General features: G+C 40.0%; 1 protein-coding gene across 13 annotated transcripts in view; it reads left to right on the forward strand.

The window, feature by feature from the left end:
* LOC142941668 (DNA (cytosine-5)-methyltransferase 3A-like) overlaps positions 1-19,659 on the forward strand; it is a 43,146-nt gene extending 23,487 nt beyond the window's left edge. For 7 of the 13 annotated variants that reach the window (XM_076083665.1, XM_076083671.1, XM_076083676.1 and 4 more), the window contains 18 exons: positions 4,569-4,772; positions 4,908-5,066; positions 5,377-5,484; positions 6,000-6,147; positions 6,351-6,494; positions 6,882-6,926; positions 7,288-7,367; positions 7,751-7,863; positions 8,947-9,130; positions 10,570-10,654; positions 11,209-11,354; positions 11,544-11,634; positions 11,836-11,984; positions 12,398-12,483; positions 12,594-12,663; positions 13,206-13,324; positions 14,297-14,848; positions 18,492-19,659. In XM_076083665.1, coding sequence (XP_075939780.1) covers positions 4,569-4,772; positions 4,908-5,066; positions 5,377-5,484; positions 6,000-6,147; positions 6,351-6,494; positions 6,882-6,926; positions 7,288-7,367; positions 7,751-7,863; positions 8,947-9,130; positions 10,570-10,654; positions 11,209-11,354; positions 11,544-11,634; positions 11,836-11,984; positions 12,398-12,483; positions 12,594-12,663; positions 13,206-13,324; positions 14,297-14,438 — 2,073 coding nt within the window. In that variant the 3' untranslated portion in view covers positions 14,439-14,848; positions 18,492-19,659. The remainder of the gene's footprint in view (positions 1-4,568; positions 4,773-4,907; positions 5,067-5,376; positions 5,485-5,999; positions 6,148-6,350; positions 6,495-6,881; positions 6,927-7,287; positions 7,368-7,750; positions 7,864-8,946; positions 9,131-10,569; positions 10,655-11,208; positions 11,355-11,543; positions 11,635-11,835; positions 11,985-12,397; positions 12,484-12,593; positions 12,664-13,205; positions 13,325-14,296; positions 14,849-18,491) is intronic. The other 6 variants (XM_076083673.1, XM_076083677.1, XM_076083667.1 and 3 more) reach the window with 5 other exon arrangements.
* The last annotated feature ends 1,391 nt before the right edge of the window (positions 19,660-21,050 follow it).

Genomic DNA, 21,050 nt, shown 5'->3' on the forward strand with positions numbered 1-21,050 from the left:
GAAAAAGACAGATGTTAGATCAACGTTTTTGAATCGTTTTACACTCTTCTGCTCACCAGAGCGGTGTTAATATATTGAAAACATCACAGAGCCACAAGAAGTGATATTTGTTTTATTGATAAAACATTTCCCACTATCTGCAGGGGCACCTAAATGGCCTTCTTACATGTTGATAATTAGAAAATAACCAAATCATTCTGCCACAATCAGGTCCAACATGTCTGAAGTGTCATTAAGCATTCATCAGAGAGCTGCTGTTTGCTCCACGTCATTATAAGAGACCCCCGGAGAGCGTCACGGAAAACCACTGATTGTGTCCCTTTAATGTGTCCCAAGGCTGCGATCGATGCTAATGAAAGAGCAGTCACTGTGGACAATGTGTGAGAGGGTCTTAACTGTGCTGTGTGTGTGTGTGTGTGTGTGTGTGTGTGTGTGTGTGTGTGTGTGTGTGTGTGGAGCAATGTCGGGTTCATCTCGAGGTCAGGGTCAGTCACGCTCATAAATGGGGGTGTGGTTTTAAGAAATGGCTCATTGACCAGGTCGTTGGGTGAAGGGTCAGGGGTCAAGGGGGCGGCGCTCAGAGTGAAAACACTGACCAGGCCACGGGGTTCGTCAGAGTTCAAAGTCGTAACTCACAACATTACAACCTCTCACTGTCCGCTCTGACCACCGCCGGCCTTTATTCGGCCTGTGTTCTTCTGCACGCCTCAACACCAATCAGTTCAAAAGATCACTTTTTTTATTTTTACACGACATTGCATTTTCATTCTGCTGATTTTAGCTGCTCACCAATCCGTATCAGTATTTGCACACACGTTGACCAATAAGAAACAAGATAGTGTTGTACAGAAATGCCAAATATACAGAATGTGTGAGTCTAATTTAGCTTATGCCATTAAATTGTAATATTCAAATAATAACCAAATAAATAGATCAAATTTAAGGGATTCTTATCTTTTCATGTTATTTTTTAGGAATTAGGCATGTTAAAAATCTGTCATCATATTGTTTTTTTTGTTATTTTTTACCTATAAAAAAATCAAGGTTAGTATCCAGTACTTTTGAGCTCACCGACCTTTCTTAAACAAATTTTAATGGATTTGTATAATTCAGTTGTCATTCCGTGTTCTTGATATTTATGTCTGCTATGCTCTTCATAATGTTTAACAATTGAAAGAGTATTTATTAAGTTGAGTTTGAAGGCAAATACAGAAGCCTCAGATGGGCACAAATCAGAGGAAACAATCATATAAATCAGACGCTAAGTAGTAGTTGCATGGTCGTCTGTAATTTTGGTTTGATGTCCATTCGACTTTGCACTCAGTAATTATGAAGCTGGCCTGATTTAAGGAGGCCATCCTTTGTGGGACAATAGATGTGGGGCTTTGTATGTCACAGCTGCTTACAGTATGTCTGACTTCTGCTCTGTGTGCACTTTGTTGGTTTGTGTGAATCATAAGCTTCTGTATATAGCAAGTAGTTTTAATGTGCCATTATATATATAAGTTGAACTTTGGCAGCAGAGGTAATATTCTTGCCTTCAATGAGTTGCTGCAGAGCTGAAGCCTTCCAGTTAAAATGCTGCGAACTGACCTAATTACTGTACTTTTTATATGTTAGTAGATCATTTAAAATCTCACTCGTTCTCCAACTCAGTGTACAGAATAACACACTTTCTTTTTAGTCTTCTTCTTAGTCTAACAAAGGGAAAAAGATAGACACCACTTTTGTAAATATCTGCATTTCAAATTGTGATATTCGCTGTGAAAAGTAATCTCTTTATAGTGCAGACCACCTTTCTCTTCCCGCAGTATAGAATCAGACAGAAGTAACACGAGCAGCGTCTCTCTTCGGTAGCATGAAGTTGACCCTCAGAGTGTTGAAGCCCGAGCAGATGAACACAGACCCGTCTGTCATCACTGAGTCATCCGCATCCCCGAGAGCAGAAAGCTTCCCGATGGAGTGTTTCCGTCAGCTGATGTTGCCAGGCAACAAACACAGTGTCATCCAGTGGGCAGGATTTTTTTTGGGGCTGATATCTCGTAGCAACACGAGTCAGGTCCAAAAGTCTCTTAATGAGATGATCCCGTCCAGATGTTGACAGTAATTATCTAATTTCCCTCCCAGCGACCAAGTGTGGGTGAGATGAAACTCTGGTCCCTGATGATGCAAGAAGGAATATTGAAAGTTTAAAATCTATATGTAGACTTGATAATAAGTACATTAATAGATAATGATAGATATCTAAAAAAACACACAAAATAATGAAGCTTTACAAAAGCAGATGTCACTTTAACTCTAAAGTTTATGTTATTATATATTTGCAACATCAACATGTTTTGATTCTATAGAATACATACTAATCATAGTAAGCTGTTTTAACAGTTAATATACAAGCAATCAGACGTCAATCAAACTGATTTTGGGTTGTGATTACCAATTAAAGTATACATAATATATAAACTATATATATACACATATACAACAAATATCTTTCTTAAAATTGAATACTTATTTTTTGTTTTCAAAGATATTTCTCAAGCTGTTTCACCACCGATCCACAATTAATATGTGTTCCCTTATGTCAAAATAGTGTATCGTGCATTTAGTGTAACGTTAAGTATGCATACTAGCTTGAGTGTACTTCCTGCTGTCACCTTTTGAACACATCACCGAAGTATTGATTCACACGGACACTTCCGTTTGGTTGTAGGAAGTAGAAATCCAGACTTCTCGTTCAGCCCAGATGTTTTAGAAACTAGTGACGACATGTGGAGATTCCCTCACGGTGCACGCGTATGTGTGTGTGTGTGTATGTTGGTCTGTCTATGATCCGTGTAACAGGCTGATTAGGATGTTATGAGGTCAAAGGTCAACAGGAGCAGAGGGAGGAGTGAACTCGTAACCTCGAGGTCAAGCGGAGGAGAGAGCTGTCACGACCCGACACTCTCACTTTTACTGTCTCACTTCCACTTGAATTTATGCCCCTCATCCCTCCTCTTTGTTTCCTCCTTTCAGTTTTTTTATTCCTGGAGGAATCGTTTCACTCGTTCGGTTTGATAGGTGGGGGTTTTCAACCAAATGCTGGAGTGGAAACCAAATTGTTATCTCTCGTAAGAAGACAACTCTTTTTAGGTCAGGGAAATGCTCTGGAGGAGTCGTGTTTCTTTTTACATCTGGGCCACAGTGAGATTATTGCGGAAAATTAGTCTCTTTAGAAGACGAGCGCTCGCTGCTGTGTTTCTTTCTGCGCTGGACTTTGCCAGATATCACTTGTCTGTATTTTATTCCTCAGTTTTTTACTCTCTCTCTCTCTCTCTCTCTCTCTCTCTGTCTCTCTCTCCTGCACCCATTGAACTGCCTCCCCACCGCACCCTTTCTCCCCACCCACTTCCTGTTTAGAGGAACAATTAAGGGATTGTTCCCACAGCCCGCGGCTCTGAGGCCTTGATGTAGAGCAGCCACCACATCAGCTGAACATAAAACATTAACTGTTTAGTCCTTGCTGTCCTTGAAGGACAGCGTTTGTGCCCGCAGACCAACAGGAGTAAAACAAAAAGGTTGTGATAGACGAGCCACTTTTGAGGAAACACAGTGATCAGTGGGGACACATTGTAGCTGATATGACAGACAAAACCATCATTCAGTGTTGAAACTTTGCCTGTAACTCATCCTTTGCACATTTGGGTTTGATAATGACATGTTGGCATAATATTTACATCTAATTAAAACACATACCTGCAAATGAAATGACAGTGATGACTGTTTAAATACATTAGATTCAATGAGATTCATTGCACACTGTAAATACAACTACAACGAAACACAATGTAGCATCTGAGCATTTGATTACATTAAAACTAGTTGGTAAATAGCTTCTAAAACTCTGCCACATAATACAACTTGATTTGAATACGGAATATCACGTTTGATTGATTGATTGATTTATAGTAGAAGAGGAAGTTGTAATGGCATTTGTTTGGATGACATCTGTGATTTAGCTCAACAGTTAATCATTTAATTTTCATTATAAGTTAATAGATGTTGTCTATGCTCAACAAAAGTTGCCAGAGTCAAACTAAATATCTTACAATTGCATTTTTCTCCAACTTAAAGGGTAATCATGATATTCAGTTTATGATAATATGAACATGTGGAGGTGTTTTACCCAAAAGGAAAATTTGACACAAAGTCATCTTGTTGTCTTTAAGCAAACATAGTTCAGGTGTTCATAGTAAGACAATACAATAAATAATAGATAGCAGGTCTTTAATTATCATATCATTTCCACAGCACAGAATAAATATTCACCACTTGAAATGAGAGTTTGTCTTATTTTCAAGTAGCTCATAGAGAATTAATGAGGAGTTATTGCCTATTAAACTTGAGTGTTAGTCCCACGGGGGCGCTGCTTGTGTAGCTTTTTATTGTTTTGTGCCGTAGTTATAACTATATACGGAGAAAAAGAACTGCAAGGCTAGATAAACAATGCAGCGAGCTGAAAAATCACAAAGACGCATGTTGAAATAAGTAAGTCAAATAAAATGGTCTCTGTTGTTTCCTCACAGGCAGAGCGACGGGCGTACAGAGAGGCGGAGATGAACATGATGGGCGATCTGTCAGAAGGCACCTTTCAGAAGGAGGAGGAGTCAGCCAGCCCAGCCCCTCCCCCTTCACAACAACAAACAGCCCCAGCCTCACCAACAGTTGCTGTGACGCCGGAGCCAGTTGCCAGGGGAGAACGGGCCACGCCCAGGGAGATAGAGTACCAGGTGATTAATTACTATTATTATATTTGATTTTTCGATTTTTCGAGCTGCTCAGCACGAAGCCCCTTCGGGACGTCTCATCTATTATCATGAGTGCAGGTTAGAACTGGACTCACCTTGTTTTCTGTGTTGCTACAGGATGGCCGGGAGTTTGGCATCGGGGTTCTGGTGTTTGGGAAGCTGCGAGGTTTCTCCTGGTGGCCCGGCAGAATCGTCTCCTGGTTGATGAGCGGCCGAAGTCGAGCTGCAGACGGGACTCGCTGGGTGATGTGGTTTGGAGACGGCAAGTTCTCTGTGGTGAGTAGGTTTAAATAGTATGATCAAATACTGGCACAGTGTGTGTTAAATCACCAGCAGAGAGAAGCCTTTTGTTCTCAGATGAAACTTTGTTGAGCAGATTTGATCTTTTACTTTAATTTGATAGAAGATGACCTTGGTTTTTTTCCTTTGTCTTTTGGGAGATCTTTCCTAAAAACGTTCTCACTGCTGCACACAAAATGACCTTAATTAAAGATTTCAAGGACTTGCTGAGAAGCGGTTTCACCAGTTTGTTCTCTAATCATTTCGATCTTGATAGCACTCATTATATATATATTTTGTTTTGCAGGTTTGCGTGGAGAAGCTGATGCTTCTGAGCTCTTTCTCATCTGCCTTCCACCAGCCCACCTACAACAAACAGCCCATGTACCGGAAAGCCATCTTCGAGGCTCTGCAGGTAACAAACCCACCATTTTAACTTTGCTCCTTCATGTCAGGGAGCGTGAGGTTTGGAGTCATTTCTGATCACAATCTGATCCTGAACTTATCGTGTTTCTCTCTGGATGAGAGAAAGACCAAAATATAAATGTGCAGGTCTAAAGGTCACATTTTACTCATTCCCTTCTTATGTAACAAGATCCTAATTTGCATTTGTGGAGGTGGTGTTTTCATCTGGCTCTGCCCACAATGTATAAGTGGTAACATGTGGGTACATCTCATATTTCTGTGGGTTACTTTAGTTTTTTCTTGTAAGTTATACAGAACACGTGATCATTTACTTTTTCAACACTGTGTTATTATTCACTCCGAATTCGGTAAAATTCTAAACAACCAGCTACGTATTTGTACATTAAAACCTGCACTTATTTTTAATTTTTAAAGTTTGTGTAGAGCCATAATTAGCATATTTCTCCTTCTTATGTATTTGACATGTTGTCCTGTTTGTTTACCGTGTGTTTATCTTGTGTGGAGGTGGCCAGTGTCCGGGCGGGGAGGCCAGTTCCTTCCTGTGATGCGAGCGATGATGCAGACGGGGTGGAGACTCAAACCAGACAGATGATAGAGTGGGCCATGACCAGCTTCCCACCCAAAGGTCCACAATCACTGGAACCTCCAGAGGGTATACACACATTTACTTTTATATATCATTTACGGGAGTGATCGTCTAAAACATACACATCCTGCAAATACTCCTCAGAATGGAACAGTGGTTAAGATGTGTTCATGTGTGTGAACTTCATTGTGTTACATTGGAGATTGTTACTCCCCTACTATATTTAAGGCCACTAATGGGCACTTTATTCTGTTGTTATAACCCCACAGAGGAACGAAATCCATATAAGGAAGTGTACCCAGAGATGTGGGCGGAACCTGAGGCAGCGTACACGCCTCCACCCGCCAAGAAACCGCGCAAGAACTCAGTTGAAAAAGCAAAGATCCGAGAGGTGATCGACGAAGGGACCAGAGGTAAACACACAAACACATCTCAGATGAAGCGGCTTTTATTAAGAAATCAACCCACAACTTCTCTGTACGTTTATTCAAGAATGTTCAGAGAGAGCACCTTCACTAAGAGTAAATGTTGAAATCTAATCCCAAGAAGTTTTACGTTGGCTTAGAGAGTATTTTGGTGAGCAGGAAACCCCTTTATTTGTGATTCTTCGCATAGTTTTCCTACAGCAAAACATCCAGGATATTTTATCAGAAATGGACTAATTTTACAAGAAAAAAAAATCATAATACTCAAAAGAGAAGGTAACCTTTATTACAACATTTACACTTTCTTGGCCTTTTTATGAATTGTCTTTCAGTGTTCACATTCATGGTGTGTTGATGTCTTCTCTTTTGTTCCAGAGAGACTCATATGTGAGGTCAAAAAGAAGACCAGGAACATAGACGGTAAACATTTCAGATTTCTTTCAAGCAGCATTCTTTATTGTAGACTTGAATTTAAGAAGTATTTAATTATGTCTTCTTTGTTTTATACAGTGTTGTTTTACACCATAGAGTATAGAGATTAAAAGCTCATTTACATCATCTTCCTCTTACAGCAAGTTATATTTTCGAATAAGAATAATTCAATGCTGTACTGGAGTGAAGGCTAAAATGTATATTGTTATTGATCAATAAGCATATTGGGGTTTATTTAAAAAGGGTCTTTGTGTATTTTTTAATTCCTCCATTAATGTAATCAAAGGGCTAAACAAAGTGTGTAATAAGCGTGTAATAATGCAATCATGTCTGTGTCTGTTTTGTTCAGATATCTGCATCTCCTGTGGAAGCCTCAACGTCTCCATAGAGCATCCTCTCTTCGGAGGAGCAATGTGTCAGGGCTGCAAAGTAAGAAAAAAAACAACATTTCTCATCTGAGTTGCACTTTGGGTCGGTCTGTAATTTGACACTCTTATTATGGACTCGTATGAAATTGTTATAATAATATTGTGAGATAATTTTACAACATTATGTGGTCCATATAAATAAATAAATCCAGCAACTTACAGTCAAAAACAAAGCAAAGAAGTATTTATTTATTTTACAACAGTTAATTACATTACATAAAACAACAAATGCCTCAGCCTCTGGAAGCAATTAAGATATTGTTGAATTATTGAACATTGAACATTGGTTGAATATTGGTGACGTCTGTGATATTACGCGGACACACAAAGACACCCCCCCCCCCCCTCTCTGCCTCCCTCCTGACCGCTTTGTTTCTCTGACAGAACTCGTTCCTGGAGTGCGCCTATCAGTACGACGATGATGGCTACCAGTCCTACTGCACCATCTGCTGTGGAGGCAGAGAGGTGCTAATGTGTGGCAACAACAACTGCTGTAGGTCAGTACCAAACTGTTTATATACACTGGTGAGTTAGACGCTGGCAAGCAGCTTCTACTTGTTGCCAGGACAAGGTTTTGGATTTCACGTCGACATAAAACAATTTACCCCAAAATGTCAAAGCGTGATATAAACGGAATGACTCGATTTATTTGGCAATTGAACCGGACGGATCATGAGGAGCAGATTTATTTATGTGAACACACATTGTGTATTTTGGCACCCAGGCTCTGACCTCATCACTGCAAATATCCAACAGCTCCAAACAGCAGTCATTTGTCATGCAGTGGTGGAAGAAGTACTCCGATCTTAGTAACAATACTACACTTTAAAAATACTCAATACTACACTCAAAGTATGGAGTGTAGTATTGAGTATTATTATTTTAAATAAAGGCATTTTCGCCTTTATTTGACAGTACAGTTTAGAGAGAGGGAGCGATGACATGTGACCACCACTGGAAGCAGCATTCAGATATTTTAATGAAGTAAAAGTAGCAGTACTGCAGTGCAGAAATACTCTGTTACAAGTAAAGGTCCCGCAGTCAAAGTACAAAAATATAAGCTTCAAAATATACTTAAAGTACCAAAAGTAAAAGTACTCATCATGCAGAATGGCCCATTTCAGAATAATATAATGTATATAATAATATATGATATCACTGGATTCTAATGCACTAATATGTACATCATGGTAATGAGCTGCTGGTAAAGATGGAGCTCCTGGAACTACTTTATATACTGCTGGGTAGCTTAGAAATGCATAATAATACCTCAAAATATATAACGCAATTTATATTTTGTGTTAATAACCTGCAATATAGCTAATATTGCCAATGTAGTGGAATAAAAAGTTAAATGTTTGCTTCCAAAATATAGTAGTAAATGGTAATGATCAACTAATCTACAAGTACAAGTATCTCAAAATTGTACTTGACTGCAGCACTTACACAGTAAATATACTTTACATTGACATTGCACCGATGTAGATGCTGAGCACAAAGACAGCTGTAGTTTAGCCTCTCCCCAAGAAAGTACTATTTGTCAGTCTAGTGAAGAAGCGTCATGGTGAGTTTGTGTGCAGGTGTTTCTGTGTGGAGTGCGTGGATCTGTTGGTGGGTGCCGGCGCGGCAGCGATAGCCATCAAAGAAGACCCCTGGAACTGCTACATGTGTGGCTCCCGGAGCGCCTGCGGCTTACTGCGGCGACGGGACGACTGGCCCTGCAGACTACAACACTTCTTCGCCAACAACCATGAGCAGGACTTTGTGAGTCTTGACAGTCGCCTTCTTTCCATTCATTTCAGTTCTGGTGTTCATATACATTACGCATTACACAACCTGAAGATTCATTTGAGATGCAGGTGGCAAGCGCTTCTGTCCTGGAAACTGCTCAGAACCCCCCTTATTGTCACTACACTTAGAATAGCCATACATCCTCTGAATGACCAAGGTCTCTGGTTGGTTTTATCAACATCAAGTTTAAAGAGATGGTCTCACTATGTGAACTTCATCGCACATGATTACTATTGGTCTTATTAGATCCACAAGAGTCTCAGCTTTCCAGTCACACCCAATGTATGCAATGTGTAGGCATATCTGTATAGTGGAGACTCGTGTGTACCTATAGAAAAATTTTCTCTCAGATATCTTGAGGTGAAAGGTTAAGGGATCCCTTTGAAAATGGCCATGCCAGTTTTTCCCTCCTCAAAATATCCTTAATTTTGTGAGGTTATTCATTCCAGATAAGCGAGCGCGACATGTACCAATGTACAACGTTAGTATCAATGGACGCCTTAGTCGTCTAGTTTCATCATCTATGTTACCAGGATGTCCACTCCAGCGTTAGAAATCTGCTACAGCCTCTTAAAGACAGTAATGTTATATTATGATGATTTTAAATTATTATTATTATTATTATTATTATTATTATTATTATTATTAATTAAGTTAATAGCTTCCTTGAAAGACAGATAGAGAGAGATAAAAGATGCAGAATGGTCCATTTCACAATCATATACATCACATTACTGGATGATAATTATTGATCTATGACTATATTCATCACTTTAATTTTGCAGCTGTCAAGGGTGGAGCTAAGTTTAATTAGAAGTAGAAAGTAGCATAAAGTGGAAACACTCAAGTGAAGTACATTACTTCAGTAAATGCATGTGACGGCAGCTGTCATCATGTATCCAGGTACGTTAGGGGTCATTCAATTTGCTTTAAAATGATGGTTAAAATACTAAAATATATATTCAATAATTGTATTTCGTTAAATATTTGGGGATTTAGTAATGTGTCTGCTTATCATACTCCATCTCACATCTCTGGTGACACACTTCAGACTACTACTTCTATATTTACATGTATTTCTGTACGATACTACGGTACACCTCATTACACCAACTCAGTCCTGACAACATGATGGCCGTGAATTTGATATATTTGCCATCGTAGTCTGATCTGCTACCATAACCTTTGCTAGGGGAACTAGGTGAAATACATCACAGTTAAACATTAATATCTAGGGATCAGCGAGGCCTCTGCTCAGCTATAAATGATCCATGAAGGCTAAAACATCAGAAGCATGTCCAGATCAGATCATCATCATGAATAAAGCTCATGTGTTATGAGCAGCTCTCTCTACTGTAAAGCTTAATATTTAATCTTCTTCTCATCGATGTTTCTTCTCCTCTTTCTTTTAGGAGCCAGCCAAGTTGTATCCTCCAGTTTCAGCAGAGAAGAGGAAACCAATCAGAGTTCTCTCCCTGTTTGATGGCATTGCCACAGGTGCGTTATGTGTCGGGCTGCAACGAACGATTACTCTCATTATCGATTAATCAATTTATTAATAGACAATGTCGGTCAGTCGCTCCACAACTTCTGTTCAGACTGAAATGTCTCTACAACTATTGGATGGATTGTCGGGAATGTTTGTACAGACATTCATGGTCCCCTCAGGATGAATAATAATAACTTTGGTGAACTTTCAACTAATTATTTACCATCATCATTTTTAACTCGTCCGATACTTTGGTTTACGACCGTGATCACCCCCCCGACATGAAGAGAGCTCTGTTGTGAAGTTTGCAGATGACACGGCAACAACCTACAGTTCAACGTCAGTAGAACAAAGGCGCTGATTGACCACCACACTTCAGAGCAGCAGCTTTCCTCAGGCTGTTAGACTCCTAAATTCATCCTCATCCCTTCACCATAAAACAATGTTAATTATAGTTAACAGTTCAATATAATGATCGTTATTTTATTTCTTTTTATTAATTGTTCTTTTTGACCTTTATTTAACTGAATTCAAATGTTTATTTGTGTGTGTGTGCACACAGGTCTGTTGGTGCTGAAGGATTTGGGCATGCACGTTGACAAGTACGTGGCGTCTGAGGTGTGTGAGGACTCCATCACTGTCGGCATGGTCCGACACCAGGGTCGCATCATGTACGTGGGTGACGTACGCAACGTAACACGCAAACATGTGAGTGGAACTCCTCTTTGCTTCTCCACACATTCAGATTCATACATCAGATCACACGAGGCATTTAAGTGTAAACACAGCATAAGAGGGAAATGCTTATTTAGGCGGCAGTTGATTGTTTTTGAGTGTTCTATTGCACCAAACTGCCTCTTTAAACCCTTCTGTGCTGATGTCAACTCGTGCCGTTAGATCGAGGAGTGGGGACCGTTTGACCTGGTGATAGGAGGAAGCCCCTGCAACGACCTCTCCATAGTCAACCCTGCAAGGAAAGGCCTTTTCGGTGAGAGGCGCTCTTTGATTCTGTCTGAAATTCACACCAGAGTATAACAATGTTCTGCTATAAATACATTTTTTAAATAAAAACTTGGAGGAATGTTTAATTCGATTAAATTAATGATTTAAACTACAAATGCTCAGTGGCGCTGATGATCTTCATGTGAAATGAAATATGGATGCTGAACTTCCACTATCCTCCCCGCAGAGGGAACAGGCCGCTTGTTTTTCGAGTTTTACCGCCTGCTGCACGAGGCTCGACCAAAAACGGGCGACGAGCGTCCGTTCTACTGGCTGTTTGAGAACGTGGTGGCTATGGGAGTCAGCGACAAACGGGACATCTCCCGCTTTCTAGAGGTACAGCAGCAAGAACACAGCCATTAAATACAGTTCTATAGATACATGTGTATTACTCCAAAAGATCACACACAGTCACCCAGTTTACCCTCAGTGAAGCAGAAGAGAGAAAGAAATATAAAGTCTCATGCAGATTGACCGCTCTGTCAGGAAATGTAAACCACACATTTTAGAATGCATTTTGACTACAGAGTTTTTAGATGCTTTTATCTACAGAAAGCAAAAAACAGACTAAATATAAAATCAAACAGACTAAACCATTAAACTTTTACTATTGGTTTCACTTACCACAGTTATGAGGACAAAAAAACATCTTATCATCGTATTGTTAATATACAAAGACTAACATTATGACAGACAGGAAGATGCTCATATTTGGTGAAACAGGAAGTAAATCTGCTGCTCCTCTTCAGTGTAACCCAGTGATGATCGACGCCAAAGAGGTCTCTGCTGCCCACCGTGCTCGCTATTTCTGGGGAAACATGCCAGGCATGTCCAGGTGATACAGACACACGTACCATTGTTATGATCAGTTCACTTCTAGTGTATTTGATTACAAATCTGAATTAGAATCAACATGTTTTTATATTTTGCCCCCTTTTATTTCAGACCTCTGGCAGCAATGACGAATGACAGGCTGGACCTACAAGAGTGCCTCGAGCACGGGCGCACAGCCAAGGTATCTATCCACCTCTGTGAGTGTGTGTGTGTCTGTGTGTCTGTGTGTGTGTGTGTGTGCTCATTATCATATAATATCAATAAAGTTTGGAAAGTAAAAAGCCAAATGTAGAAAGTATTTAATGTTACTTTCTAAATGATGGACAGAAAAACAAAAACTGGAAAAAAAACGTTTGGAAATTTGTCCGACAGTCAATATCAGGGGTGTCAAATAATGAACCGATGCTCTTTATAAAAGCTAATGGGATGTATGGAAATTGAATATTTCTCCTTTGAGCATAGATATACGTACACACTGTAGGGTAATTCTGCAAAAATGTGCCCATTGATTTCCATTTTTACTGCATTTTCTTCCTGCTACTCTCTCACTTGTCACTCATTTCTTGAACAAATGCTCATTTGTTAACGATGACTTTTTTAAATAACAATGTATTGTAGAAAAGGGGGATGGCTTTAGGATTAAAAAAGGGTTTGTGTGTGTGTGTGTGTGTGTGTGTCTTTTCTGTGTTTTTGTGTGTGCTTGGTTCTGGATGTTAATTCCAGTTTGAGAAGTTACGTACGATAACGACACGCTCCAACTCTGTGAAGCAGGGGAAAGACGAGCATTTCCCCGTCTTCATGGACAGCAAGGAGGACATCCTCTGGTGCACCGAGATGGAAAGGTACAGTGGTTTGTGTTTGTGTCTCTGCTCTGTGTGTGCTGGGTTCCTCTAACTCCCGTGTGGACTACGTTCGTGTTTCTGATCATTGTGGTACTTTAATAAATAAGTCTTCTATCTCTGTGTGTGCAAACTCAGTTTCTTTTCAAACTCTTCATTTATGAAGCAAATCTCACACGTGTTTACGGGACAAATGGTCGTTTTGAGACGAGACCGACAGTCACTGGGGAGTCCTCCAGTTGTCGTGTGTGACTGTCGCCAGTCAGTCATGTAGCGTGAAAAACACGATGACTTCAAGACTCCTGATTACAAGACAGAACGTAGTGTAGTGTGAACAGCGCCGCGATCTGACGACTTTAAGAGTCGTGTCGTGTGAAAGTGAAGAAAGTGTACAAAGTGAAGAGAAAACACAGATAAGCTGCGGATTATGAGTCTCTAAGTAATGGAATAAAATCAATAAATGGTTTGCACAAAAATACAACTTTTACTTTTAAAATTCAAGACATATTTTACTGACTAGTTGTTGTTTTTTTATATCTGAAAAAATCTGAAATGAATAACCTACAATATATTAGATTAGGTTTGTCTGGTCAACGATGGTTGTTACAACTAACAATTATTTACGCTATTGATCGTTTTCTCAACTAATTGATGAATCATTTTCTCTTTGAAATGTCAGAAAACAGTAACACATGTCATCACAACTTCCTATAGACAAAAATGATATCTTCAAATTGCTGGGGGTTTTTTCTGACCAGTAGTTCAAAACCTAAAAATATTCCAATGTACACAGATAAAACACAGTTGTGGAGCTGAAACCAGGGAATGTTTGGAATTTTTGCTTGAAATCAGTTAATAAAATAGTTGCTGATCTGTCAATGAACGATTGGTTTGTTGAATAATTGTCTCTTTTAAATCCAATATTTAAATGCCATGTGTGTGTGTGTGTGTGTGTGTGTGTGTGTGTGTCTGCAGGGTGTTTGGTTTCCCCGTCCACTACACCGACGTGTCCAATATGAGTCGTCTCGCCAGGCAAAGGCTTCTGGGTCGTTCCTGGAGCGTCCCCGTCATCAAGCACCTCTTCGCCCCGCTCAAGGAGTACTTCGCCTGCAACTAGTCATGCACCAACTCTCTCTCTCTCTCTTACACACACACACACATACACACATATACAGTATGTAATGACAGACACACAGTATAGAGCTAGTACATGAAGGTTGACACAGGATGACCAGACCCACGCACACACACACACACACACACACACACTTTGTAAAGGACTGCTTCCCTAGATACCATGTAGATCACTGGCTGACCTTAGTCCCCAGGTGCTATCTTGCTGATCTCCACACACACATGCACACACACACATTCTGGTGCAGGTATTCTGTACTGTCTACACACACACACTTCCTGTCCAACCTTGAAACTGATGTCTTCTGGCTTTACTGTGTCATAGCAGCTGGAGCCTCCAGGGGGCCCAAAGCTTACAAAGAAGCCCTAACTTTCTGTTTCCAATATCCCAGAGTGAGTACATCAACACACTTCTGACCCCAAACACTTTACTGTACTCATGTGTAGTGATAGTGCTGCTGGTGTAATACAGTGCAAAGAACACATACAAACATAAACACCGGTTTTACGCTCGTGGTGCTGGTCAGGCGGTGATAGAGTCCAAAAGGTGCCACTTTAATACAACACTTTGAAGGTTGTTGGTGCTTTTGAAGACCAGACGGTCTCTGGTTGTTTCGGTCTCACAGTTTTGTGTCCCTAATTCAGCTTACAAGCAGGTGGAGGCAACACTAAGCAAGAGACGTGAATTATTAAGGTCTATATATATTTGTCAGATTTCGTGAGAGGGTCCAAAAAAAAACAACTAAATATGATCAAATAGATTCATATGAAGTACATCAGACTGTAATTTGTTTTCTTGGTGGAAAAGCTGCTCTGGAGTGACAAATAAGTAACAAATATAAAACAGAGGTTTGTGTGGCAAAATAATACCAAAAATAGGTCTTCATCTTCTCCTGAGGGAGACCACTTTTGTCTTGAATATTGTCAGTAAGTCTTGCAACATGAAATACTGAAGTAAAAGAGTTATTTCTTTGGGGTATGCCACAGCAGTTTGAGGTTATTTCTTTCCTTTGCTCATGTTCGTTAACCTCTGTTGTTTACAGAATCCCCATTAGCTTCAACTAAAGAAGTTGCCAGTGTTCCTGGAGTCCATAAAAATACACAAGTGACCAACATGTTCTGGTTTAAAACAAGACTCTAGACAACATAAGAGACGAATGATACTGATTGGCATGTTCCTTCCAGAAAATACTTTTTAAAGATCATATTGTAAAGATAGCGTGAACCTCTGTAACTACATCCTCAGTGTTTGGAGCGCCCTCCGGTGGGCCGAGACACCAGTTTAAAGACACTCATGGTGGGGGGTAAAACAATCAGTTAGCGCTCACTGGATTAGAAAAATTGTCAGAAAATAAAAGCTTTTATACTTAATACCTATTAATACTTAATACCTATAAGTGCCACCATTAAGTTATGTTTTAGTGTTTTATATTTTAGTGTTTTTTGCAATATTTTAGGCAGTGATTGTACATTACGGTTAGCTAATGCTTTGGTGAATACGGTGTGATATTCTGCACACTCGTAGCATTGTAACACACTAGCATGTGTAAAAGTACTGTTGTATTGCATTGGTTACTGTCAACTGTTGCTCAAATGATGTCGTCCACTGTGTTCATCGCGACGGAGCGAAATTGTAACAATAATGTCCGTCACTTTAGTAATCGTGCCGCTTGCCAGCAGTAGACTGAGGTTACTTTGGCCTCTGAGGGCGGATGTGACATTTAACATCTGCACAAAGTTAGTCCCAGTGAACACATCTGGATCGTAGATGTCAGAATACTGTAACAAAGAACACTATTGTATGATGCTGATGTGTTCAGATAACCCTTAGACGAAGCAGTTATACTGTGAAATGATGACATAAGGTAGTCTGTCTCTGTAGCCTGGTGTGTTTTCAGCCATCACGAGAGTAGCTTGGCTGGGCATCGTCTCTGCAGTGAGCAAATATTGAGACCTTTAAGATCATGGATACATTTTATTTTTAGCTTGCTTGCTGTTTAAAGGATTGGAGATTGTATCTTCATTTTAGATACGATATATTTATTGTTCACGGCATCGTCGATTACACGCACACACATATATCTTTTTATGACGCTGATCTTGCACCGCATGACGTCTGCCGTCTGGATTTTGTGTCAAAATCTCAGTTTAGGATCGCTAGACCGAAATGTTTCATTTTTAAAAAAACATTTTGAAACCTTCCTCCTCCCTTAAAAAACACTGAAGTGCCATTCTCTCACACTAATTTTCTGGACGTTTTCAAAGAAGCAGACTTCTTCTTCTACTGTTAAAATGTTTCCTGCCTCGTACCGTTTTTAGCAATTACTTACACACTTATTGCGGAATAAACGTCTCACTTCTGTGTCAAAGTTAAACTCTGCAATCAAAAGCTCATACTGGCACTTTTGCCTCAAAACGAGACACACGTGCACCGTTTGAATTACTCTTTAAAAGCAGCAACAACACACTGGTGTACGTTATACCAACACTGAGCTTACTTGAGGTCTATTTGTAGTGCTGAGGCTCACACTGGTCGGTGTTTTTTTATGTGTGCATTTGTTGCCAATTTCAGGTATGTTTTGCATTTTGAAGAGAAGTGTTTTCCCAATGATTGCAAGTGTGATTAAGAAGTGTGTTGTAGAATTGCAATCAAAATTGCAAAGCAGGTTTGCTCAAAGACGCGATCAATCTTCTGCTCAACAAGTTTAAATTGATCCAGTGAGATTATTTCTGCCTCCAGAGCAGCACGGCCTCTGAGAAACATTTAACCAAAGACCTTTTTCGTGGGTTCGGTGTCTCGCTGACAGTCAGTGGAGAATAAACCTGAACATATTAATATATGAATGTTAATATACAGCTTCCCGGAGTGTTGCTCCTCTTTTTTTGTCTGGCTCTTGCCGTTGCGCTCCTGCTTTGCTTCTTAGGGATCCAAAATGTCGTCCTGTTATCAGAGCCAGACCGTTACTCTGCAGACGCTATGCTGGTTTTCTACTTCCTACGACTGAAACAGACAGCCCTGTGTGAATAACGGATACTTCCTCATAACATGCGCCCCTTTCAGGGTTTCTTCTGCCTTTTTGCCCAATGCATGCTGGGATAAACTCTGTAACTTTGAATAGGAATAAGCAAATAAAGAAAATGTCACGATATAGAAATGTTTCCAAGACTCTCTCACACACACAGACAGTGTGTGTGTGTGTGTGTGTGTGTGTGTGTGTGTGTGTGTGTGTGTCTGGACGTCCCTTTATACTGGTGTCTTATTCACACAGGGCTGTCTTTAGAAATCTCTTTCAGTCTGGTGCTCTTGGTCTTCAGGTGACCATCTTTTTCCAGGAAGCCTTCCGATCCTCTGACCTTCCTCAGATACCAGCTAACAACTGGACACATGCAGTCTATGCTGACACACGCACACACACACACACACACACACACGCATGCACAAACAGTTACAAAAACCAACAATAAACCAGCAGGTTCAAAGTTTTTTCCATCATGTTTACTCTTCGTTTATACAACCGACCTTCAGGTGCTTTTTAAACTCTTTTTTACAGTGCTCTTGCAGGTAACACACACACACACACACAAACACACATTTGCTGGAAACACAGTGCCGACGTTCATGCTTTCTCTGAACTCCTTTAGCTACAAAACATCAACACACATACATGCATACACACTGTGTTTTTGCCGGCCGCCTGTTGCCATCAGGCTTCCCACGGCGCCGCCGGGTGTGACATCATCACCCTGCGTCGCTTGGTGCTCCCTAACCCCCCTCACCCAAAACCCCCCTTACCCCACTCCCCGACCCCCCCGGTGCTGCATGTCAGTCAGTCAGTGTAATCTCCGATTCCATGTTAGATTAGGGAGTAATGATAATAATAATCATGGTAATAATAATTACAATAATAATCTGTTATCGTGTGTGTGTACTGTTCCAGGTTGGTGCTCAGTTCAGTCTCAGCCTCGAGGGGAGAGAGCGAGGCTAGAGAAAGCATATATTACAGTTAGTATAGTGACTTGTTCTATTGTACCCAAGGATGCCGGAAGAAATTGTTGAAGCGACGAGCTAACGGACACTCTCAAACAAGAGCGAGTTGAAACGACACGGAAGGAAGTGTGCGTGGACGAGGCAGGTTGCAGTGAAACTAAAATTAAGTTCACATTTTCTGATTTCTTCTAAACAGCTTTGATTTACAAGCTGGGAAGGGAAGCTTTTCAGAACCGTGTTTTGTTGTGTTTGTTTGCGCATGTTAAAATCAACACCAATGGCAGACAAATAACAATGAAATAGCCATCACAGTGGTTCAAAACCTTCAAAGGGTCACCAGATGCTTAAAGGGTTAAAGAAACAAGTTTATCACAGAAAACTGTGTATTGTTTTGTACTTAAAACATTTTATTTTGCTTTTCTTTTCCCAGTATTGAATACCCTGACCTTCAAAACAAAAAAAGACGAGGAACAACTGTGTTATGACTTAATAAACAAATCAAGACCAAAAAAAGAGAGATTCAACTCCTTAATAATCTGTGATTCTGGACTTTAAAGAAGATGCCAATCTAAATAAATGAGTAGACCAGTTCCATTTGTCCTGTTGTGTATCTGATATCTGAAATGTGGGGTCACAACGAGCTGTTGCTTTATTTTAACAGCTCTAAAGCAGAACTTCGGCTCATTTCACGTCGTTTCAACACGTATATGTTTGAGAGTGCAGGCGGACAAAAAGCGAGAGGAATGGAGTGGATATTTTCAAACGATGTGTGACACGGTGATGATGTTTCTGTTCGCCTATCAACAGCTTTTAGGCTGTTTTCAACACTGATACATTTACACATAAATTACACACACACACTGTTATTAACACACAGACGCAGAGATACATGCATAACACCTACAAGTACAATGCTGTCGCGCATGCAGACACTCATCTCATGGACTAAAGGAAAGATGAGCTTTAGAAACGGAGGACCTGGTGGTGTTTCAAAAGGTGCTAAAATTTTATCTGAAAATAAGAAAAATATATTGTTAGGAGTATAAATCAAGTTTGTCTTTACAATGACTGTATTTAAGTTTGTCGTAGTAATGAAAAGGCACTATTATTATTTGACTCTTGTATGAATATGAACTAATTAAAAAGGCATTTTAACTTTGTACTTGAACAATGTAAGAAATGAACCGTGAATTAAAAAAAGTACTGTTTCTTGTGATTTGGTCTGAAGGCTCAGTGTTAATTACCTTTATGTCAGTTAGCGGTCATGGTTGGTTTTCATTTTTTAACAGCTTATTGTCTTTCAGTTTCCTCAGGACAAAGTTTGCTTTACATAAAATCAACAGTAGCACTCAGCATTTTCTCTTGCAAATGACATTTTGTCGCCTTGCGAGAGTTTGAGGCGAGCAGGAGCTGGTCTACTAAGCCAAACTCTACGATGAATAACTGCAATTAAACATCAACAATTTCATTTAGTCAAAAAGTCAAAAATGTGCATCCCTAATATCAGTTTACGTCTGCGTCTATGTCTTTTTAAATAAGACAAATGTTGAGTGTTTTCTGTGTGTTGAAGATTGAAAGACAGACTGTAAGTACAAGTACACCTGTAAGTACAAGTATACACATATTTTACTGAGCTACCAGGGTGTTGAAGTCCAAATTTGAGTACCCAGCGATTCTTATGTTGGATTATTGTTAAAGGTTCTTTTCAATATTCAGATTATTACTATAGCAGCAAACATCTATTTGCTATGTAAGGATATATTTAGGTATTATAATAGCTGCCTGAGCAGAGAATGGAGTTGCTCTCCCTCTGTATGTGATGCAATCTGAGCTCCTCTGTGCTCTGTTGACATAGCTGGACCGGCCACCGTAACATTATAATGGCTGTCAGTTCATGTGAGCGTGCCACACTTTGCTAGCTCATGGCCACACCGGCAATTACGACCGTTAACAGCTGAGAGCGCCGTCCCAAACTGCAGCGTCGTCCCGGAAGCGTAGCAATGACCTCACAATGGTGACAGCACCATTCTGCCACGCTGCCAGGAAGGAGGGCCCTGTCTCCATGCTGTGGTCCTTCAGCCACATATTGATGCCTTCAAGTGCTCCTTGTAATCTGGATTACACGCGCAGCATTCAAGTGCTCTCGGTCAGAAGTGATACCAAACTGGTGGTGTGATTTAAGATGATTTATTTATACACACCTGGCATGAAATTGAGTGACAGGGTTTGACGTTTATGTCATGCAGCTTACAGAGTACATCATTGTAAACCCTATGTACACCTATCCAAACGGGTATGTGCGTTAAATTTCGGGAATTTTAAATTGACTTCTTTGAGAGCTTGGGCAAAGGTAACATTACTCATGTACAATAGGATGTTGGACAGTATGTATTGGAGGTCTTTATAAAAAACTATCCACCTAATATTAAGATAATATTAAGACCGCTGTAGTATTCAAATGTTTCATCAGCACAACAGACAAACTAAGACCAAAGAAAAACAACAATTTGGGACTTTTTCAAATAAATGAATTCAATATATAATATAAATATAAATGTGTTAGAGACATGACATTCAATTTAAAAGCTAAATACATGAATAAACCTT

This window comes from Anarhichas minor, unplaced genomic scaffold (genome assembly GCF_050575085.1).
Source record: "Anarhichas minor isolate MPS153535 unplaced genomic scaffold, ASM5057508v1 ptg000136l, whole genome shotgun sequence".
Classification (NCBI taxonomy): domain Eukaryota; kingdom Metazoa; phylum Chordata; class Actinopteri; order Perciformes; family Anarhichadidae; genus Anarhichas; species Anarhichas minor.